This window comes from Lycorma delicatula, chromosome 7, assembly GCF_047948215.1.
Source record: "Lycorma delicatula isolate Av1 chromosome 7, ASM4794821v1, whole genome shotgun sequence".
NCBI lineage: Eukaryota > Metazoa > Arthropoda > Insecta > Hemiptera > Fulgoridae > Lycorma > Lycorma delicatula.
Genome location: NC_134461.1, coordinates 122,229,268 through 122,245,055, shown reverse-complemented (window position 1 = coordinate 122,245,055; position 15,788 = coordinate 122,229,268). Strand labels below are relative to the sequence as shown.

The 15,788-nt window shown below is 32.6% G+C and overlaps 1 protein-coding gene across 3 annotated transcripts in view; it reads right to left on the bottom strand.

Moving 5' to 3' along the window:
* Dys (Dystrophin) overlaps positions 1-15,788 on the bottom strand; it is a 1,915,508-nt gene that overhangs the window by 88,208 nt on the left and 1,811,512 nt on the right. For all 3 annotated transcript variants that reach the window (XM_075370745.1, XM_075370746.1, XM_075370747.1), the window contains one exon: positions 7,831-7,954. In XM_075370745.1, coding sequence (XP_075226860.1) covers positions 7,831-7,954 — 124 coding nt within the window. The remainder of the gene's footprint in view (positions 1-7,830; positions 7,955-15,788) is intronic.

The following is a 15,788-nucleotide window of genomic DNA, read 5'->3' as shown; positions in this document are numbered from 1 at the left end:
AGAAGAAATGCTGCTCATTCTTCTGAATAAACGGTTAATTTTGCCACGTTAGATGTTTTACGGTAAAGCTAATAAATGTGTACAGAATTTTATGTAATTTCATTTCCAACTTTAACAATAACATAAAAAATATATAGCTAAAAACAACAAAATAATTAGGTTGTGAAATTTACTAACGTTTGTAATATCTACTAAATGAAAAGTTTACGTTTACTTATTTGAATGTTTGGAAACAGTTTCTGACGCGAAATTTTCACATTGTTTCTCAAAAAGCTGTAAAAATTAAGTCTAAGCAATAAGAAACAACAGAAGAGAAATTTCTAAACAATCTTTTAAGTTATTTGTATTATTTCATTCTTTCAAATAAAAAACTTTGTTTTTTAATGAAAAATAAGTATGTTTTTCTTAAATTAACAGAAAATTATTCTTAAGTAAAATTCTATTACAAAATTAAACAAACGTAGTATTAATTTAATTATTAGACAAATATTTTGAATAAATATACACACTCTAAAACAAAAATTACATAATTTTAATAACCTAACTAATTTATGTAATTCGTTCCAAATGATGCATGTAATATAAACCAAATAAAAGGAGCTGAACCGTAGAGAAATTTTCAGTATAAAGGAACGAGGTGGTTAGTTTTACGTATACAAAACGTCGCTTACACAACTTTATTGTTTATTAAAATTAGTTAGTAGCTTTTTAACTAAATATATTAACAGCTGTATTTCTCTTTCAACCGTTAAATTAAATAACATCTCGTAGTTTTCTTACGAACAATAATTAAGCAAAATATAAACTGATTTTTAAACTCAAATTAAAAAAAACAGTTCTAAAGAACTCCAATTTGTGATTATTAAAGAAAAAATGTATCCTACGTAAAATTAATCATAAATAGTATTGTAGTTTTTGTATTAACTAAATATTTTTTTATATTACCTATTTATATATACATTTATCTATTGAAACATTATAATCATTGTGATAAAAACGTAAAATTTCTATATTTAATGAAAATAAAATACAATAAAAATTTTGAACTTGTATGTAAAAACTGTATAACAATGTGAAGTGATTGCAGCAGTTTCAATAGAAATTCTGATCAATTAAAAAGTTTTTCAACAGAATATCAGATTCCCGTCTAGCGATATATCAGATCTTTGGCTTTAGAAGGGGAAGTATTGTAATCGGTCCAATTTGGGCAAATGCGGTTTTACCGGATCTGTATAGAATCAGTGGGGAATGGGCGTGTAATACTAAATCAAAAGCGTATACCTCTTCGTGGAACACAGGGTATATATTTTAAGTGGTCATACTAAAAATTCATAAACTTATTACAAACTATTCGGATTATATATATGCAAGATATAAAACAGTCGTTTTTAAAGGTTACAAAATTATTATTTTTCTACGTAAAAAAAGTCATATTACTTCCTTGTACGAAGTATATTGTAATCGCGAAACATTTCTGTTTTCAGATATCAACGGAAATATCCATTTTGACCATCCCCAAATCTATTTTGACTAGTTTCGGGGTGACGTCGTACAAATGTACTCGCATAACTCAAAAACGATTAGCCGTAGAATGTTGAAAATTTGGATTTAGAAATGTTGTAACAACTAGTTATGCAATTCCCCTTTTTGATTGCAATTTTCTGGACGAAAAGTGTCCAAAAAAGCCCAAAATCCAAAAACTTTACATTTTGGAAATTTTCTTAACTGCATTAATAACCCTTATTCAGAGCTTTTTAACGATATATCATAAGTGGTACTTATTTTCATTGGTTTTATAGTTATAGCCAAATAAAATTTTAATTAATATATGGATCTTATAAGGGAAAGATAAATCGTTTTGAATCCGACTTCATTTCCTTTTTTTAACTTTTTTTTTTAAATCTAAATATAATGATTTATTAATTTACAGAAATAATTTTTTTATTGTGTACTGAAACTCACATCTATCTTCATTCTGTAGAATCAATTGTAAAAAAAATAAAAATCTTAAACGCGTAAATAAATTGTATTTACAAATAAACCCGCAAAAGAAATTAACCGATTTAAGAAAGTAAAAAAAAATAAATTGTATCATAATAAAAATTATTTATTAACATTTACGTAATACAATAAAAAACTGGTTACTTTCTAAAAGAAAATTCTTTACAATAATGAAATAAAACTGCAGTAGTTTCGTTTTAAAAAGGAAACTAATGTTTATACAATATTTATATTTACTATTAATATATATATATTATATTATATATATAATGCGGTAATATAAATTCATTGAACTACACATGTTTATTATACACTGAAAATTAAAAAAAAAACTTATGAAAAATATTTTTTATTAAAAATATAGGAAAAACGTTTTTTAATAAAACTTTATATGTTTAACAAATCATTCTATTTTTATTGTAGGAAAGGATATTTTAATAGAATTTTAACTCAATTTAGAATCAAGTTCCATATTCTTACCTTGGTAAATAAAACCAGGAATACTGTTACAAGAAGACTTAAAAAACAATAAGATCTAAAACGGTAAATAAGTTCAAAAAAAAATTTATTTTTTAAATTATCATATATTACAGTAGGAAATGGATATAATATTACAAGGGGTGAGAATTATCTTCCCGTAAAATAAAAAAAAATTCTACACAGATTCAATTCAAACTCAAAAAGCACCTTTACTTTCTCAACGGTTAAAATTATTTTTTGTATGAAATACGAGTACTTAAGATCTCCAGGTAACTATTAAGTCTCGTTGACGGAATTCGAAGGGAGCCACGTCCCCTAACGCATAATGGCTATACTAAATTTAATTTTTTTGTTAGTTTTATCTTCATATCCTACCGTACTAAAGGGCATTTGTATGTGTGTCTGTCCCCTTAGCTGAGAACATGCTTACACGATAGTACATACTGCCCGTTAAAAAAACATATGATTTTTTTTTTCTTAAATGTTTATAAACAATAAGTAAGAAGAAGCAACAACGAGCAAGAAGAATGAATATGCCTGTATGATCGAATATACTGCCCGTCAAAAAATCATAAGATTTTTTCACAACTATTTCCGATACAAATAAATCGATACTGAAAATACTATCGATTATCCATTTAGAATCGGATATGATTTTTTTTTGACCTTGTAGTTAATTAAACATACATATAGGTAAGACACGTGGGCAAATCAAATGGTAAACAATAAAGGTCAAAATTAGAAGAATCTTCATATATATATATGTATAGAGAGAGAGAGAGAGAGAGAGTGAGAGAGAGCGAGTCCTATATATCCTCCTTAGCGATTAATTGATTTTGAAGCCAACTCCTTTTTTTATTGTGTCAAGGAAGATTAGTTTCGTATTACGATAATTTATTTCGTAAATTGAATATAATATATAAATTAATTAATTTAATTTATATTTAAGCTTCCAGTTCACACTGAGTGAATTTGCATATGGATCTTGATGAAAATGTTGAGAATGTGCAATCTTTAAAATATGCCTAAACCAAATTTAATCTGCAAGATTTGTTGATATTTGCCGTTTTTCCTTGATCAATTTTCATCAATCAAATAAAACCATATTTACACAAGAGGTAATCAATTCTGGACACCTAATAATCCGATTCCGAGACGCCGCCCGTCAGGGCAACCCGCCCGAAGGGCCTAGCTGCTGAGGCGTCCGGTAGGCACGCTCTGCAGCTACGGGAACGGGAACGTAAAAGTGGCGGGAGTATCACCATTTCTCCCTACGAATCGCAGAGCCTGGACAATGTCCCTTGGTCCCTTGCTGCTGTATGATTCTGTAATCGGGCGTGTTTCAAGGGTTTTCTTTTAATGTCGGTTATTGGTTTTAAGTTTTATTTATGGACAGATTTGGTGATTTGCATTCTCATTCGTTTTGACCAGCATTTTCAATTTATTACTGGGTCTGACCGTGAAAGATTAAGCGTTTTGAGCCTGGTGCTCCCGGCGTGATTTCCCTGCAGACCGTCCACTGAATTCCTTTCGGTACTAGCACCTTATGGGCTAGCAGGAATACGCCAAAACGGGGCCCTAGTTGTTTGGAGGGAGCAATGCGCCCCCTTCTCCGGAGGGAGTCGCATGTGCTGATACTAGACATACTGAACTTAGTATAGACTAGTCATATTGAAAATAATTCATTACTACTAGCACGCAACGGTTACTATACAATGAGTTTGACGAACTATATCAAGTCGCTGAGTATACACACTGCACGCATTCCCTGACTCATTCGCTACTGTTTAACGAGGCAATTAGAAAACGTTTTAACATCTGTCTCTACATAGGAAAGAACTAAGAATTAATAAAGTGTAACTAGTTGGTTACACCCATAGATGTACTGTTTATTAGAACCCAAACGCAGAATGATATTCGGAGCGGGGAGTAGTGTCGAGTAGCTGTCAGCGACAAAATACAACCGCTAGCCTCGAACTATCAATTTCCCGTACGGTATGCTAATGCTTTAACCATTTGCATCACCCGAAACACCATTTTGCTCTTTTTGTATTGTAATGATTGAATTATAAAATCTTTAAGGACTCTAGGAAAAATTTACCGATTTAGTAAAAAATAACAATACAAAACGTAACAAACAGTGCTTATATAAAACAAATTATAACTAAGCACACTAAATACGAGCAACAACATGTAATGATGAAATTGATTAATTTCTATTCAAAGAATAAACGACTCGAAATAAGTCATAAAAAATGAAGTAACAGAGTAAATGTAAAGATATTTTATTTAAAAAAATAATAAATAACAAAAAAAACCGTGTAAAATGAAGCTTTTATTCATGTTTACTTATACGTAATAGTTTTATTAAACAAGACTGTACATAATGTGTAAGTTATACTGCAATATAATATGCGTACATACTTTATGCATACAATGCTTTTAACAACCGCATAAAACCAGACTTTAATTACAGCTTCTTTAATTACAAGTTTTTATCTAAAAGTAAAAATTAAAAAGGGGATTGAGGTTTTTTTTAAAAAAAAGAAAAATGAAAAAAAAAAGATGTGAACAATACAATAGTATTCATCTACAATGATTCCAGAATGACTTCAGCAGTAAGTAGTGTTTTGTACTTAAGTATGTGAAGGAATAGAGGCAGGCAGCTATTAGTAGACCTGTAGGATAAAACGGTTTTGAAATATGTATTATTACTTTTATCATCAGACTACCTTGTTACTAATATTTGTAGTCCTCAACATAACTGTCGCACGGAAACTGAAGCAGAAATGTAAAGAAATATGAATGATCAAGGGAGTATTCTTTTATACTTGTGCATTTACGTATAAAAAAAACCTTCGCCTATTTTTTTTTTTTTTTTTTTTTACTATTTGAATCCTTTATCTCATTACCAAATCCCCATATACGACATCAACATCCTTAAAATTTATCTTAAATAAAAATGTTAAAAAACTTTTAGTTAAACAGAATACAGGTACAAAAGTACATAAAGTAAATGCATAGTCTGTTTTCATTTTAAATAAACACTTGGATTTTTTCAATAATTTTATAACGCGAAAAATGTAACCATTTATTCTTTTCCGTTTAACCAATTTGATTACCTAATATCCAGGAACATTGTCAAATTTTATAAAATACCTAAAGCTTTGATGCACCACTCAAACAGCATAAAGTGAAGGATGTATCACTTATTTTTCTCTCAAGAAGGCTTCTATTAGCGGATTTTCATTAACGGATTTTATCAGTACAAGTACGAAATAGGAAAGCAGATTTAGCTGAGACAATTAAAAATTTAATCTCGAAAGAATTTATTACAGCAAATAAATTATTGGAATGAGTTTTATAAAAAAATATGTAGAATAAAAGTGTGCTCTAACGGACATGGACGATTAACTATTTAATTTGTTTATTAACAAATTAAGGAAAAATCTTTAGTTTTTCACCAATAGCGGCTTTATTTTTAATCGCGTGAAAAAATAAAAAGCACCAACAGATAGCTGAGGAAATTTCGCATAAAAAACATCCCGGGTACTTTTTTTTACGAGCAAAACTAATGACGCTAGCGAATTTAACTATAAACACCAAAATTGCACTATAACTATTATAAATAGGTAGCGTAACTGGAGGGTGTGCAATAAATAAACTTCCACAACTATGTTCCTATTAGAAATAATTCAAAAATTCAAAAAAGTTACAGCTAAGGCTATAAATTAGTCAAACTTTCGAAGTACTTTTAATTCCTGATTTCCAGTTAATCTACTGTGAAAATTTCCAAGTTGTTGGACGTCTATAACAATAAACAAATTGCAAAATATGAAAAAGTCAACATAATATTAAGTTTTTAAGCTGCTCATTCCGTAAGGGATATCTCTATATGTAATTGTTTATCAAAATATGTGCTTTGGTACCTTGCCTAACGCTCAAAACCAATCGTTATTAATTTTGTTTTTTCAAATATAAAAATATTTTAATTGTTATTTGTAATATAAAAAATTTACTTTTAAGATGGTAGAGATGGCTTTTCAAAAACTTTAATTTTTCAATGGGTTTTAGGAAGTAAATGTTAGTTTCCTTGCTAATCACATGAAAATGACGGTATAAACAAATTGTTATAAAAAATTAATGAAATGGAGAGTAAAGGAAATTTATTGTAAAAGTACTAATTTATCAATATTTAACCTTACATTTGATTGATTTTGCAATTTTTTTTGCTGTTTGTGGAAAAAAAATGTTTTTGAAAAATATCTTTCATCAATATTTTGTTTATTTTTAATCTAATGAAAATTTAAATACCACCAGTAAAGAATTAAGACTATTTTGCATAAAAAATCTCCCGAACACTTTATTCTAAGAGAAAAATTAAGAAATTATGGATAAATTATTAATTTATCAATTTATGTACACGAGAAGTACCAAGTTTCCAAGCTATTCTACCATAGAATGATTTTCGTGCTTATTGTAAAATACGCTAGCACCCTTAGTTTTACTCGTAGATAAAAATACACGGGTGATTTTCTTATGTAGACTTTCCTCAACTATCTATTGGTGGTTTTTATTGTTACATACTATTAAAAATAAAGCCTTTATTGGTGAAAAACTAATTTTTTTCCTTCATTTGTTAATAAATATTAGTTATTCGTTCTTGTCCACTAGGGCATACTTTATTCAACGTACTTTTTCGAACCCATTCCAATAATTTAGTTCCTGTAGTGAATTTTTTTCGAGGATGGCTTTTTGAGTCTCTGTTGACTCAGATAATTAGCGCTATTAGATTTTTAACAAACCTGAACGTACTTCTTGATTACTACTATCCTGATAGAGTTCAGCAGCAAAGGATTGGACAGAGTTTTCAAACAAAACTCTGCATTTTCCTTTCAAAAGAAGCAATACTAATTAAAACTTTGAATATTTTTATTAAAATTTATGAGGATAAAATAAATTAAGTTGTATACGAAAGAAAAGCCAAAAAAAATTATTTTTACGTTTTAAATCCTCTCTTTATAATTTTATAAATCTATTGATGATATAAAATTACATTATATTATATAATTAATATTATATTATAATATTCGATATTCTTTAATTACATTAACATATTTTAACAGCCCTTACTCAGTTTAGTTTTTCTTTCTTAATCTTTGTCACAAGTTTTCTTCTGACTTACCCGTTACAGACAAAACACGATAAAAAATGTTCATAAAAAACACGATACGTAAATCTGAGCCTCTCCAAAAAAGAAAGTTCTTCCAGTTCTAGTTTGTTAATTTTCCCCTGTCGCAATTTTGTGAAAAGCTTAATTTGATAATAAAACGATAAAACAGAGCATACCTTCAGTATCACTAGTATCCGAAAGTGGAGGTTCGTTTGCGATGTACTGTCTTCCACTGAGCAAATTACTTTCAACTACCGGTCTTTTATCTTCCAACTGTCGTCTGAAGGCTCTGTGATCATCCTGGAAAATAATTAAAAATATTTATTTAAAAAAATAAATAAATAAAGCACAGCATTTTATAAACTATATTTAAGGCTTATTAGGTAAATATCATGTTGAAACACATTAAAGTAAAGAAATTTTCTCATAAGAAGTTAATATACAGAATAGTTAAAGTTTTGTTATTTAAGGATGATACGGGACTATTACATTAGGAAAAGAAGGGCTGCAAGTCTTAGTTAAAGTATTTGTAAAATGTTTTTTACTTTCCTAATGTGTACGTCGCAATCTCTTCAAATAGTGAACAATAAGCAACTCCTCCACGGCCCAATGAGATGATGATTATGATGATGATATGTATGACATGTAAATGAGAGGTATTCTTGTACAGACTCAGGCCCATCATTCCCGATACGTGTGTTTAACTAAATCACAACCAATAAAGTACACCGATATCCACTGTCCAATATTTAAATCCGTATAAAAACAACTAATTTGTTTACTAGGATTTGAACCTCAGAACCTTCGACTTCAAAAATCAGCTTCAGTTAAACAACTGATTTGCGACAACGAGTTAATCGCTAGATCAGCCCGGTGGGCTTGTGTAAACTGGAAAAAAATCGGGTGGGGCTGTGTGGGGGCGCACAGTCGTTGGTTTAACGTGAAACATTACAGACCTTAGTTCTTCCGAGCTACAGACCGACCAACTTATCTGTAGGGTTAGATGGGAAAGCCACTATCGTATTTTTTTCTGAACAAAATTGAAAGTCTCCAATGGAAAATTTTAGTTTCTTCATCTGGCAAGTCTACAGATTAACTGGTCTGTCTGTATGTCAGCGAGCCACTTCTAGAGTATTGGATTGAAATAAAAACGAGACATTGACTGCATAATAAATTTAATTTTAACATAAACAGACAAAAAATGGTAACATGATATTTATTTCGACTAATATTCAACGACAATTTTGTTCAACATTGGTCTGTGATATGAGAAGTAAGAGACAAAGGATAATAAGCAGCGGTAGAGATGCTCGCGCCCTCAGCGTCGTTCACTGAGCGCGTCGTGCCAGCTTTGCTACGCTCTTGAAACAGTTTCGCCCGGACTGGATATTGGGGTACCTATGCGTGGCTTATAACCTCCCCTTTCCCACGATTTGCGTAATTTATATTTCCAGCTGGCTTTTGCGCGGGCTGAGGCTGACATATTGAATTTTTATACTTTTTTACATGTTTACTTTAATATTTTACCTATAAATATTTGTCTAAAATACACTTATTATTACCTTAATCGATCTACCTCGACAAACTCTAAATACAGACACACCTCGACAAACTGTAAATACAGACACACGAATCACCACGCTATCACGTCTAAGTCATGAGGTACACTGAATGGAAATGTGCGAGAACACCAATATTGGCCGATCTGCGCTGTGCCCCCTCCACACCAACCCGCTCGTCACTGACGCAAACTCAACGTTGTATCGGCGAGCTGACCATGTAAATTATAAAATGACACCGCATTTACGTCTCTAAGACTAATAGTTAAGGAGTTATTAAGGCAGGACGATATAGATCTTTTCGTTACGCTACAAATTTCTATTCTCAAATTTCTATTTCTATTTCTATCCGTATATTTCGGTGTGATTTTAAAGTTTCACGTCAAAACCGTTTATAAGTACCGGTACAGTATTGTAAACTTGTTTTTCAATTTATATCAATAACCGTTAGTAAATTTCTATATTTTTATTTGTTTATGAACCTGAGGTCAGCAATATTACTTATACGAAACAAAAATTGTTATAAGCGAAACAAAAAATGACATAGCTCGGTAATACTAAGCAGTCTTAAAGGAAACTAGAAACCTAATAAATTAATATCTAAGTAATAGTTTCATTGTTTAAGCCTTACATTTTTTAAGTACCGAGTTAAATGACAAATTACAGAAAAGTGGAAATTTTATTGCAGTTTAAAACAGGTAATCTCAATTTCTATACAATCTTAATAGTATTATGAAAACAGCATTATTACACGGTAAAAATAAATATAAGTACTATTTTTATTCAAGACTGAAACAAAAGAGAATAATATAATTGTTTATATGGGAAAATGAAGTACTAAAACAGTTTTTTCAGGTCAGTGTAATAGAGCAAACACGAAAAGAGTTTAAGAGCATGAAATTGGGACATTTTTGTTATTGAAAACATAATTGTGTTAGTAAAAGAGGAGAACTAGAATGATTCTATCAACTCCTAGAAAAACGAAATAAATTAATTAAAATGATACTACAGGTATTACTCGAAGACCCCTTAACTGGAGAGATAATTCCATAGAAACCTGGGAAAATTGAGATAGTGAGTGCAGATGCGTATATAAGTACTTCAATACTTCTCGCTGATAATTACCGTGAAGTCATAATAACATATGCCTCACCCATAAGCCTAGAACAGCCTAAGCTAAATTAGCTAAGATATCTTAGGATTGGTAAAAATCTACAGGTGTTTATTGGAGGGTTTGTTACACATTATATTTGCTTTTTATTCCAAATTTTAAATTTATTTCTAATTTATCGGATTTCAACTTTAAAAAGATTTTTAAAATATTATCTTTAATCTATCAGATGTTCCCTCCCTCCCCCATACGTCATCAAAACATTGAAACGATTATGATCAGTTTAACATATTTTTCTTATTGGTGGAAATAATCCACCAATAAAAAAAAAAATTTTTCTCCGCCTTCACTAGTCGAATTGGCTAATCACAGGTCATTTTTTAATTTAATATATGAAAATCTCTAGAATAAATGACGTTACTACTTCTCTTGATAATTTAAGGAGAAAATTTGACACTTCAGGAAAATATTGATCGAAGATAAGTAATAAAATTATTATTAATAATTATAAGTAATTATAATTAATAAAAACACAATTTCTAGTGATCCATACTTTATTTTTTAATCGTAATCAATAAGCAACAAAATTTAAAATTTTTATATCACGATAATCAATTTCACTAATCTGACTAAATAATTATTAGATAATAAAAATAAAAATGATACACATAAATATAAATGTCATCAGGTGTTAAAAATTCTGCACGTTTTATTGTATGTGTGTTACGAGCGCACACATAAGTATAACATACAATTTACCCTTAGACTGTACTCAAATACGTTACACTTTGGTAGTCTGGGTTATATCGTACAAAAGAAAAGGTTTGAAAAGCTCTTTTCATTTCAGAAAAAGAGCGTTGTGTGAATATAGTAAAGGTATGCGACTTTCAATACGACACTGAAACGTCAAGATATATTTACGGCGCTAAATCTCTTGAACGCTTTTACGGTTATTATACAAAAGTGAATATGTATACAATATTCCGTATAAAAAAAGTACTATTCCCTACGAATGAATAACCAGTGGTATGTCCATCTAACGCTATTACATCCGGTGTAGAGATGGTATTATATATTGTGAGCGAATAGAAAAAATATAGTTATGAATTATGTGTTTAAATAAATTTTAAAAATATAAATCAAAGAATTCGGCTTTCTTTTAACACGTTTCAAGAAGAAGGAGGTTCTAGATCGTTCTGCATAAACAGTTGGAAGTTGATTATCCGAACGCCGATTTCCGGGATGTCCTACTATCCTTTTTTTTTCCCCCTACTTCCCCGGGCCGGGTATCCATTCAAGTATGCGCAGCCTGGGAAAGTGTCCTTTAAATTCAAAGGAGGCCTCCCCACCCGCCGGCTGTACGTCCGGCACAGCAGGTCAGCCTCCCCGGTTGGATCTTTTGTTTTAATGTGCCTGCCTCAAGCCCCCCCGACAGAGAACCAGACCCAACAAAGCCGTCCCTAGCCCCCGCCGAGGGAACCGGGTCTCGGTCTTTTCATTACGCAGTTGTTGTGATCCCCAAACGAAGGAATGATCTTCTCCTCATAGCTGCTTGCCTTAACGAAAATATTAAACTACTAAATTACCACGGGGCCTCAATGGCCTCTTAAAAGGACTACATCATCTTTAGCCTTTAGCACTATCTTGGAAAACTCCTCCATTTTGTTCCAATTGTCAGTGGATCGCAGGAGAAAAAGAAGCAGATTCTCCGGATTTAATTCTTGCAGCCCTGCACGTTGTCTATGTATAGTCCATCTATTACAGTGGAACAGAGTATGTTCGGCAGTATCCGAATCCTGGCAGAACATGCAAATAGGTGCTGGTCTTCTACCGAATCGATGTAAATAATATTCGAAGCTACCATGCCCAGAAAGTATTTCAGTAAGATAATAACCAACCTCCCCATGTCCTCTATCAAGCCACATGCCCAAGTCGGGTATCAATCTCCTGGTCCAGGTAGCTTTAGTGGAAAGATTCCATCTGTCCTGCCATATGCACCTGATGTTGGCTTGGGCTTCTTGTTTTGGCATGCCACGATACCTAAGTGATCGCTCTTTAGAGGTCGATAGGGGGAACCGATGTTAATACACAAGCCGCATCGTAAGAGATGGTGCGGTATGCAGAAGTGATGTTTATAAGAGCTTGCCTATGCAGAGTTCTAAGTCTTGCGACATTTCCTGCAACACAAAGTGCTTTTTCCCATATTGTGCAGCATACAATAATACAGACGTTAAAGTTGAGGCAATGACCCGCCGCCTAGATGCACGTGGAGCTTCATGTCCGGCCAACAATCTTGTTAAAGCCTTTGCGGTATTCTCGACCTCTTTACATTTCTGTGCGAGATGAGGAATAAAATTTAGAGCTGGGTCTATAATGACAACAAAATATTTTGTTACTGCCACACAGTGTAGTCTGCGATCGCCCACGCGGAGATTTAGGTCTCTGAGTCGCATTCTTCCAGCCAGAAAAATATAGTGACATTTATCTAAAGACAAAGATAGTTCTCGGTCCGAGAGCCAGTTATTAACCAATGTTAGCACTTCATTACCGGTAACTTCAAGGTCACGTTCAGTTTTGGCTTCAATTAATATAGCCAAATCATCGGCATAAGCAACTATTTCCGAGCCTGCAGGTAATCTCAGTCTGAGTATTCCATCAATTACTATTAGCCAAAGCAAGGGGCCTAACACAGACCCCTGCGGCACTCCTCCATGAAGCTGATATCTAAATTTACCTTCGAGCGCCTCGACCAAAGTCCACCTATCAGTCAGATATTCTCGTACTTGTCTTTTGATATAGGAACTAATCTGTTTGTCCGTGAGAGCTGCCATAATCGTATCCCACCGGACCGATCCAAAGGCATTTTTGATATCTAACAGAATAAGCAACGGGATTCTTCTGGTACGCCACGTACAAGATCTGACAAAAAATACCCAGTTGGTAATTTTATCCAGAGCTTGCAGCGTGGATCTATGTTTCCTGAACCCAAATTGGTTATCATGAAGCCCGTCTTTGGACTCTAATTCTTGGATAAGTCTGTTCGCTACCAAGCGCTCGGCAACCTTTCCCATATTATTGATGAGACTCAACGGCCGATAGCTAATGATTTCTTGATTGCCGGACTTCTTAGGCAGGAAAACAGTCCGTGACTCCTTCCAGCATGCGGGGAAAGTCTTGTTTTGTACTCCATAATTGGCCACGTCAGTGATTTCCCAGGGGATTATCTTCATTAATCCTTTGAGGAGGACAGCCGGGATTCCATCCGGACCCGGACTTTTTTTATCCTTCAGACCAGAAACGGCAATAGCGACCTCGTTTTGTGTAAAGCGTTTAGCTTCACAGTCTATTATGTCCGTATGTCCCTCATGTCCTACTATCCTTCTTTCTTTTTCCTGTTTAGCCTCCGGTAACTACCGTTTAGATAATACTTCAGAGGATGAGTGAGGATGATATGTATGAGTGTGAATGAAGTGTAGTCTTGTACATTCTCAGTTCGACCATACCTGAGATGTGTGGTTAATTGAAACCCAACCACCAAAGAACACCGGTATCCACGATCTAGTATTCAAGTCCGTATAAAAATATCTGGCTTTACTAGGACTTAAACGCTGGAACTCTCGACTTCCAAATCAGCTGATTTGGGAAGACGCGTTCACCACTAGACCAACCCGGTGGGTTCATGTCCTACTATCCTAACTGCATATATCCTCACTAGCTAAATTAAAAAAAATAGTTCACTGTATTACAATTAAAGCTTTGCTTCACAAGTAATGTATTTTTATCGATCTTTGTTTTTACCAGAATTTGTAATTGACTTTTTTTGCAGTTCGTATAGCACAAAACGTACGTAAATTTAGGATGTGTAATTAAAATAATTTTAACATTTAACTTCTGAAATGATTGAAGGAAACGCATTAATTGGTCAAATGAACTATGATGTAATAATGTAATGACGTGTATCCAGTGAAAAAGCGCATGAATGCATGTCTATGGCTATAGACTGGTTGGAGCTACGAAAATAATGTAATTCCACACAGATTCTTTGTTTAAAGCGATTACGTGATCTTGCAGCTTATAAACGAAGATCAAGTAAGTACAGATTACAGATTTTTAAAAGAAAAAATACTGGTTTTTAAAGGTATTGATTATGTCAATAAGATTTATTGTATTAAACGAACTGTAGGTTTTTTAAAGTAATTATAATTTGTAAAAATGATATTTTTTATAATTTATAACATACAAAAACTTATCTCAATTCCTCTTCAATACATATTTTGTAAGTTTTTTCGTATACTTTTATTAATAAGTATTTTAAATGACATTTGATATAAAACAATCGGGTATTAAATTCTAATTTCTATAAAGATAATTTTTGTAAATTCTTATTCTTTTATTAGCAGATAGAATGTTAATTTAAAACCGAGTTAATTAATTAAATTTTACTGAATATCTTTTAGATATTACTGAAATAAGATTTATTTTTTATAATTTACAATTAAGATTTGGAAAAATACTAAAAAAAACTCTGCTAAAAAACTAAAAATTCCTCACTTCAGAGGTGGTTCCATGGTGGTGGTGGTGCATTGCCGAAAAGGCCGTGGAAAAACGATGTAGCTACAGTAAACTTAGTCGTTTCCAAAGGATCTAGTACTCACTAGGTCTGCTATAAGAAACGGAACGAAAAAGTTGATTATTTCGATAACATTCGAAACACACCTCCACCGAGTTGATACGTATGTTGGTACAAAAACGATGTAAAATTAAATTATAATCAATACCAAGCCAACTACGGTTGGGTGTGGGGTCACTTTTTGCGGTTTTTATCTGGAGTGATAAAAGATGGGATTTGAAAACAGTATACATATATTAAGCAGTAGCAATCATATCTAGTATTGACAATAAAATTCGACTATCATCTGAGAGTGAATAAGAGTTTTAGTTTAGAAAACAGTAACGATCATTCCATATTGTCTTCTTCCGAATCGACAACAGCGCTCAGCGGGTGCCATTATCAATACACCCTCAAAAATTGGAAGATGGCTTATTAGACTTTTGTTTATGCTTTCAATTACAGGAAGTCATATCGCTCTTTATCGTTTAATGGTGTTGGTTCGATGATCATCAATCAATTTTTGCAGAATTATAACTATGCCGGCCTCTATGGCGCGAGTGGTAGCGTGTCGGCCTTTCACCCGGATGTCCTGGGTTCGAATCCCGGTCAGGCATGGCATTTTTCACACACGCTACAAAACATTCAACTCATCCTCTGCGAAATGAATTGCTTGATTGCGGACTCGAAGGTGAAATGAACCTACTGCGTACTGTGAGGTCATAGGAAGCGATGGTAAAATACACACCGCTTTCTGGAGACGTTGTTAGTTGCACTATGGACTTGTTAGTTGTCTTGTAGACTTGTGTAGTTACACTGAACAGAAATCAAAGCTTAAGTTTGCAACAGAACCGC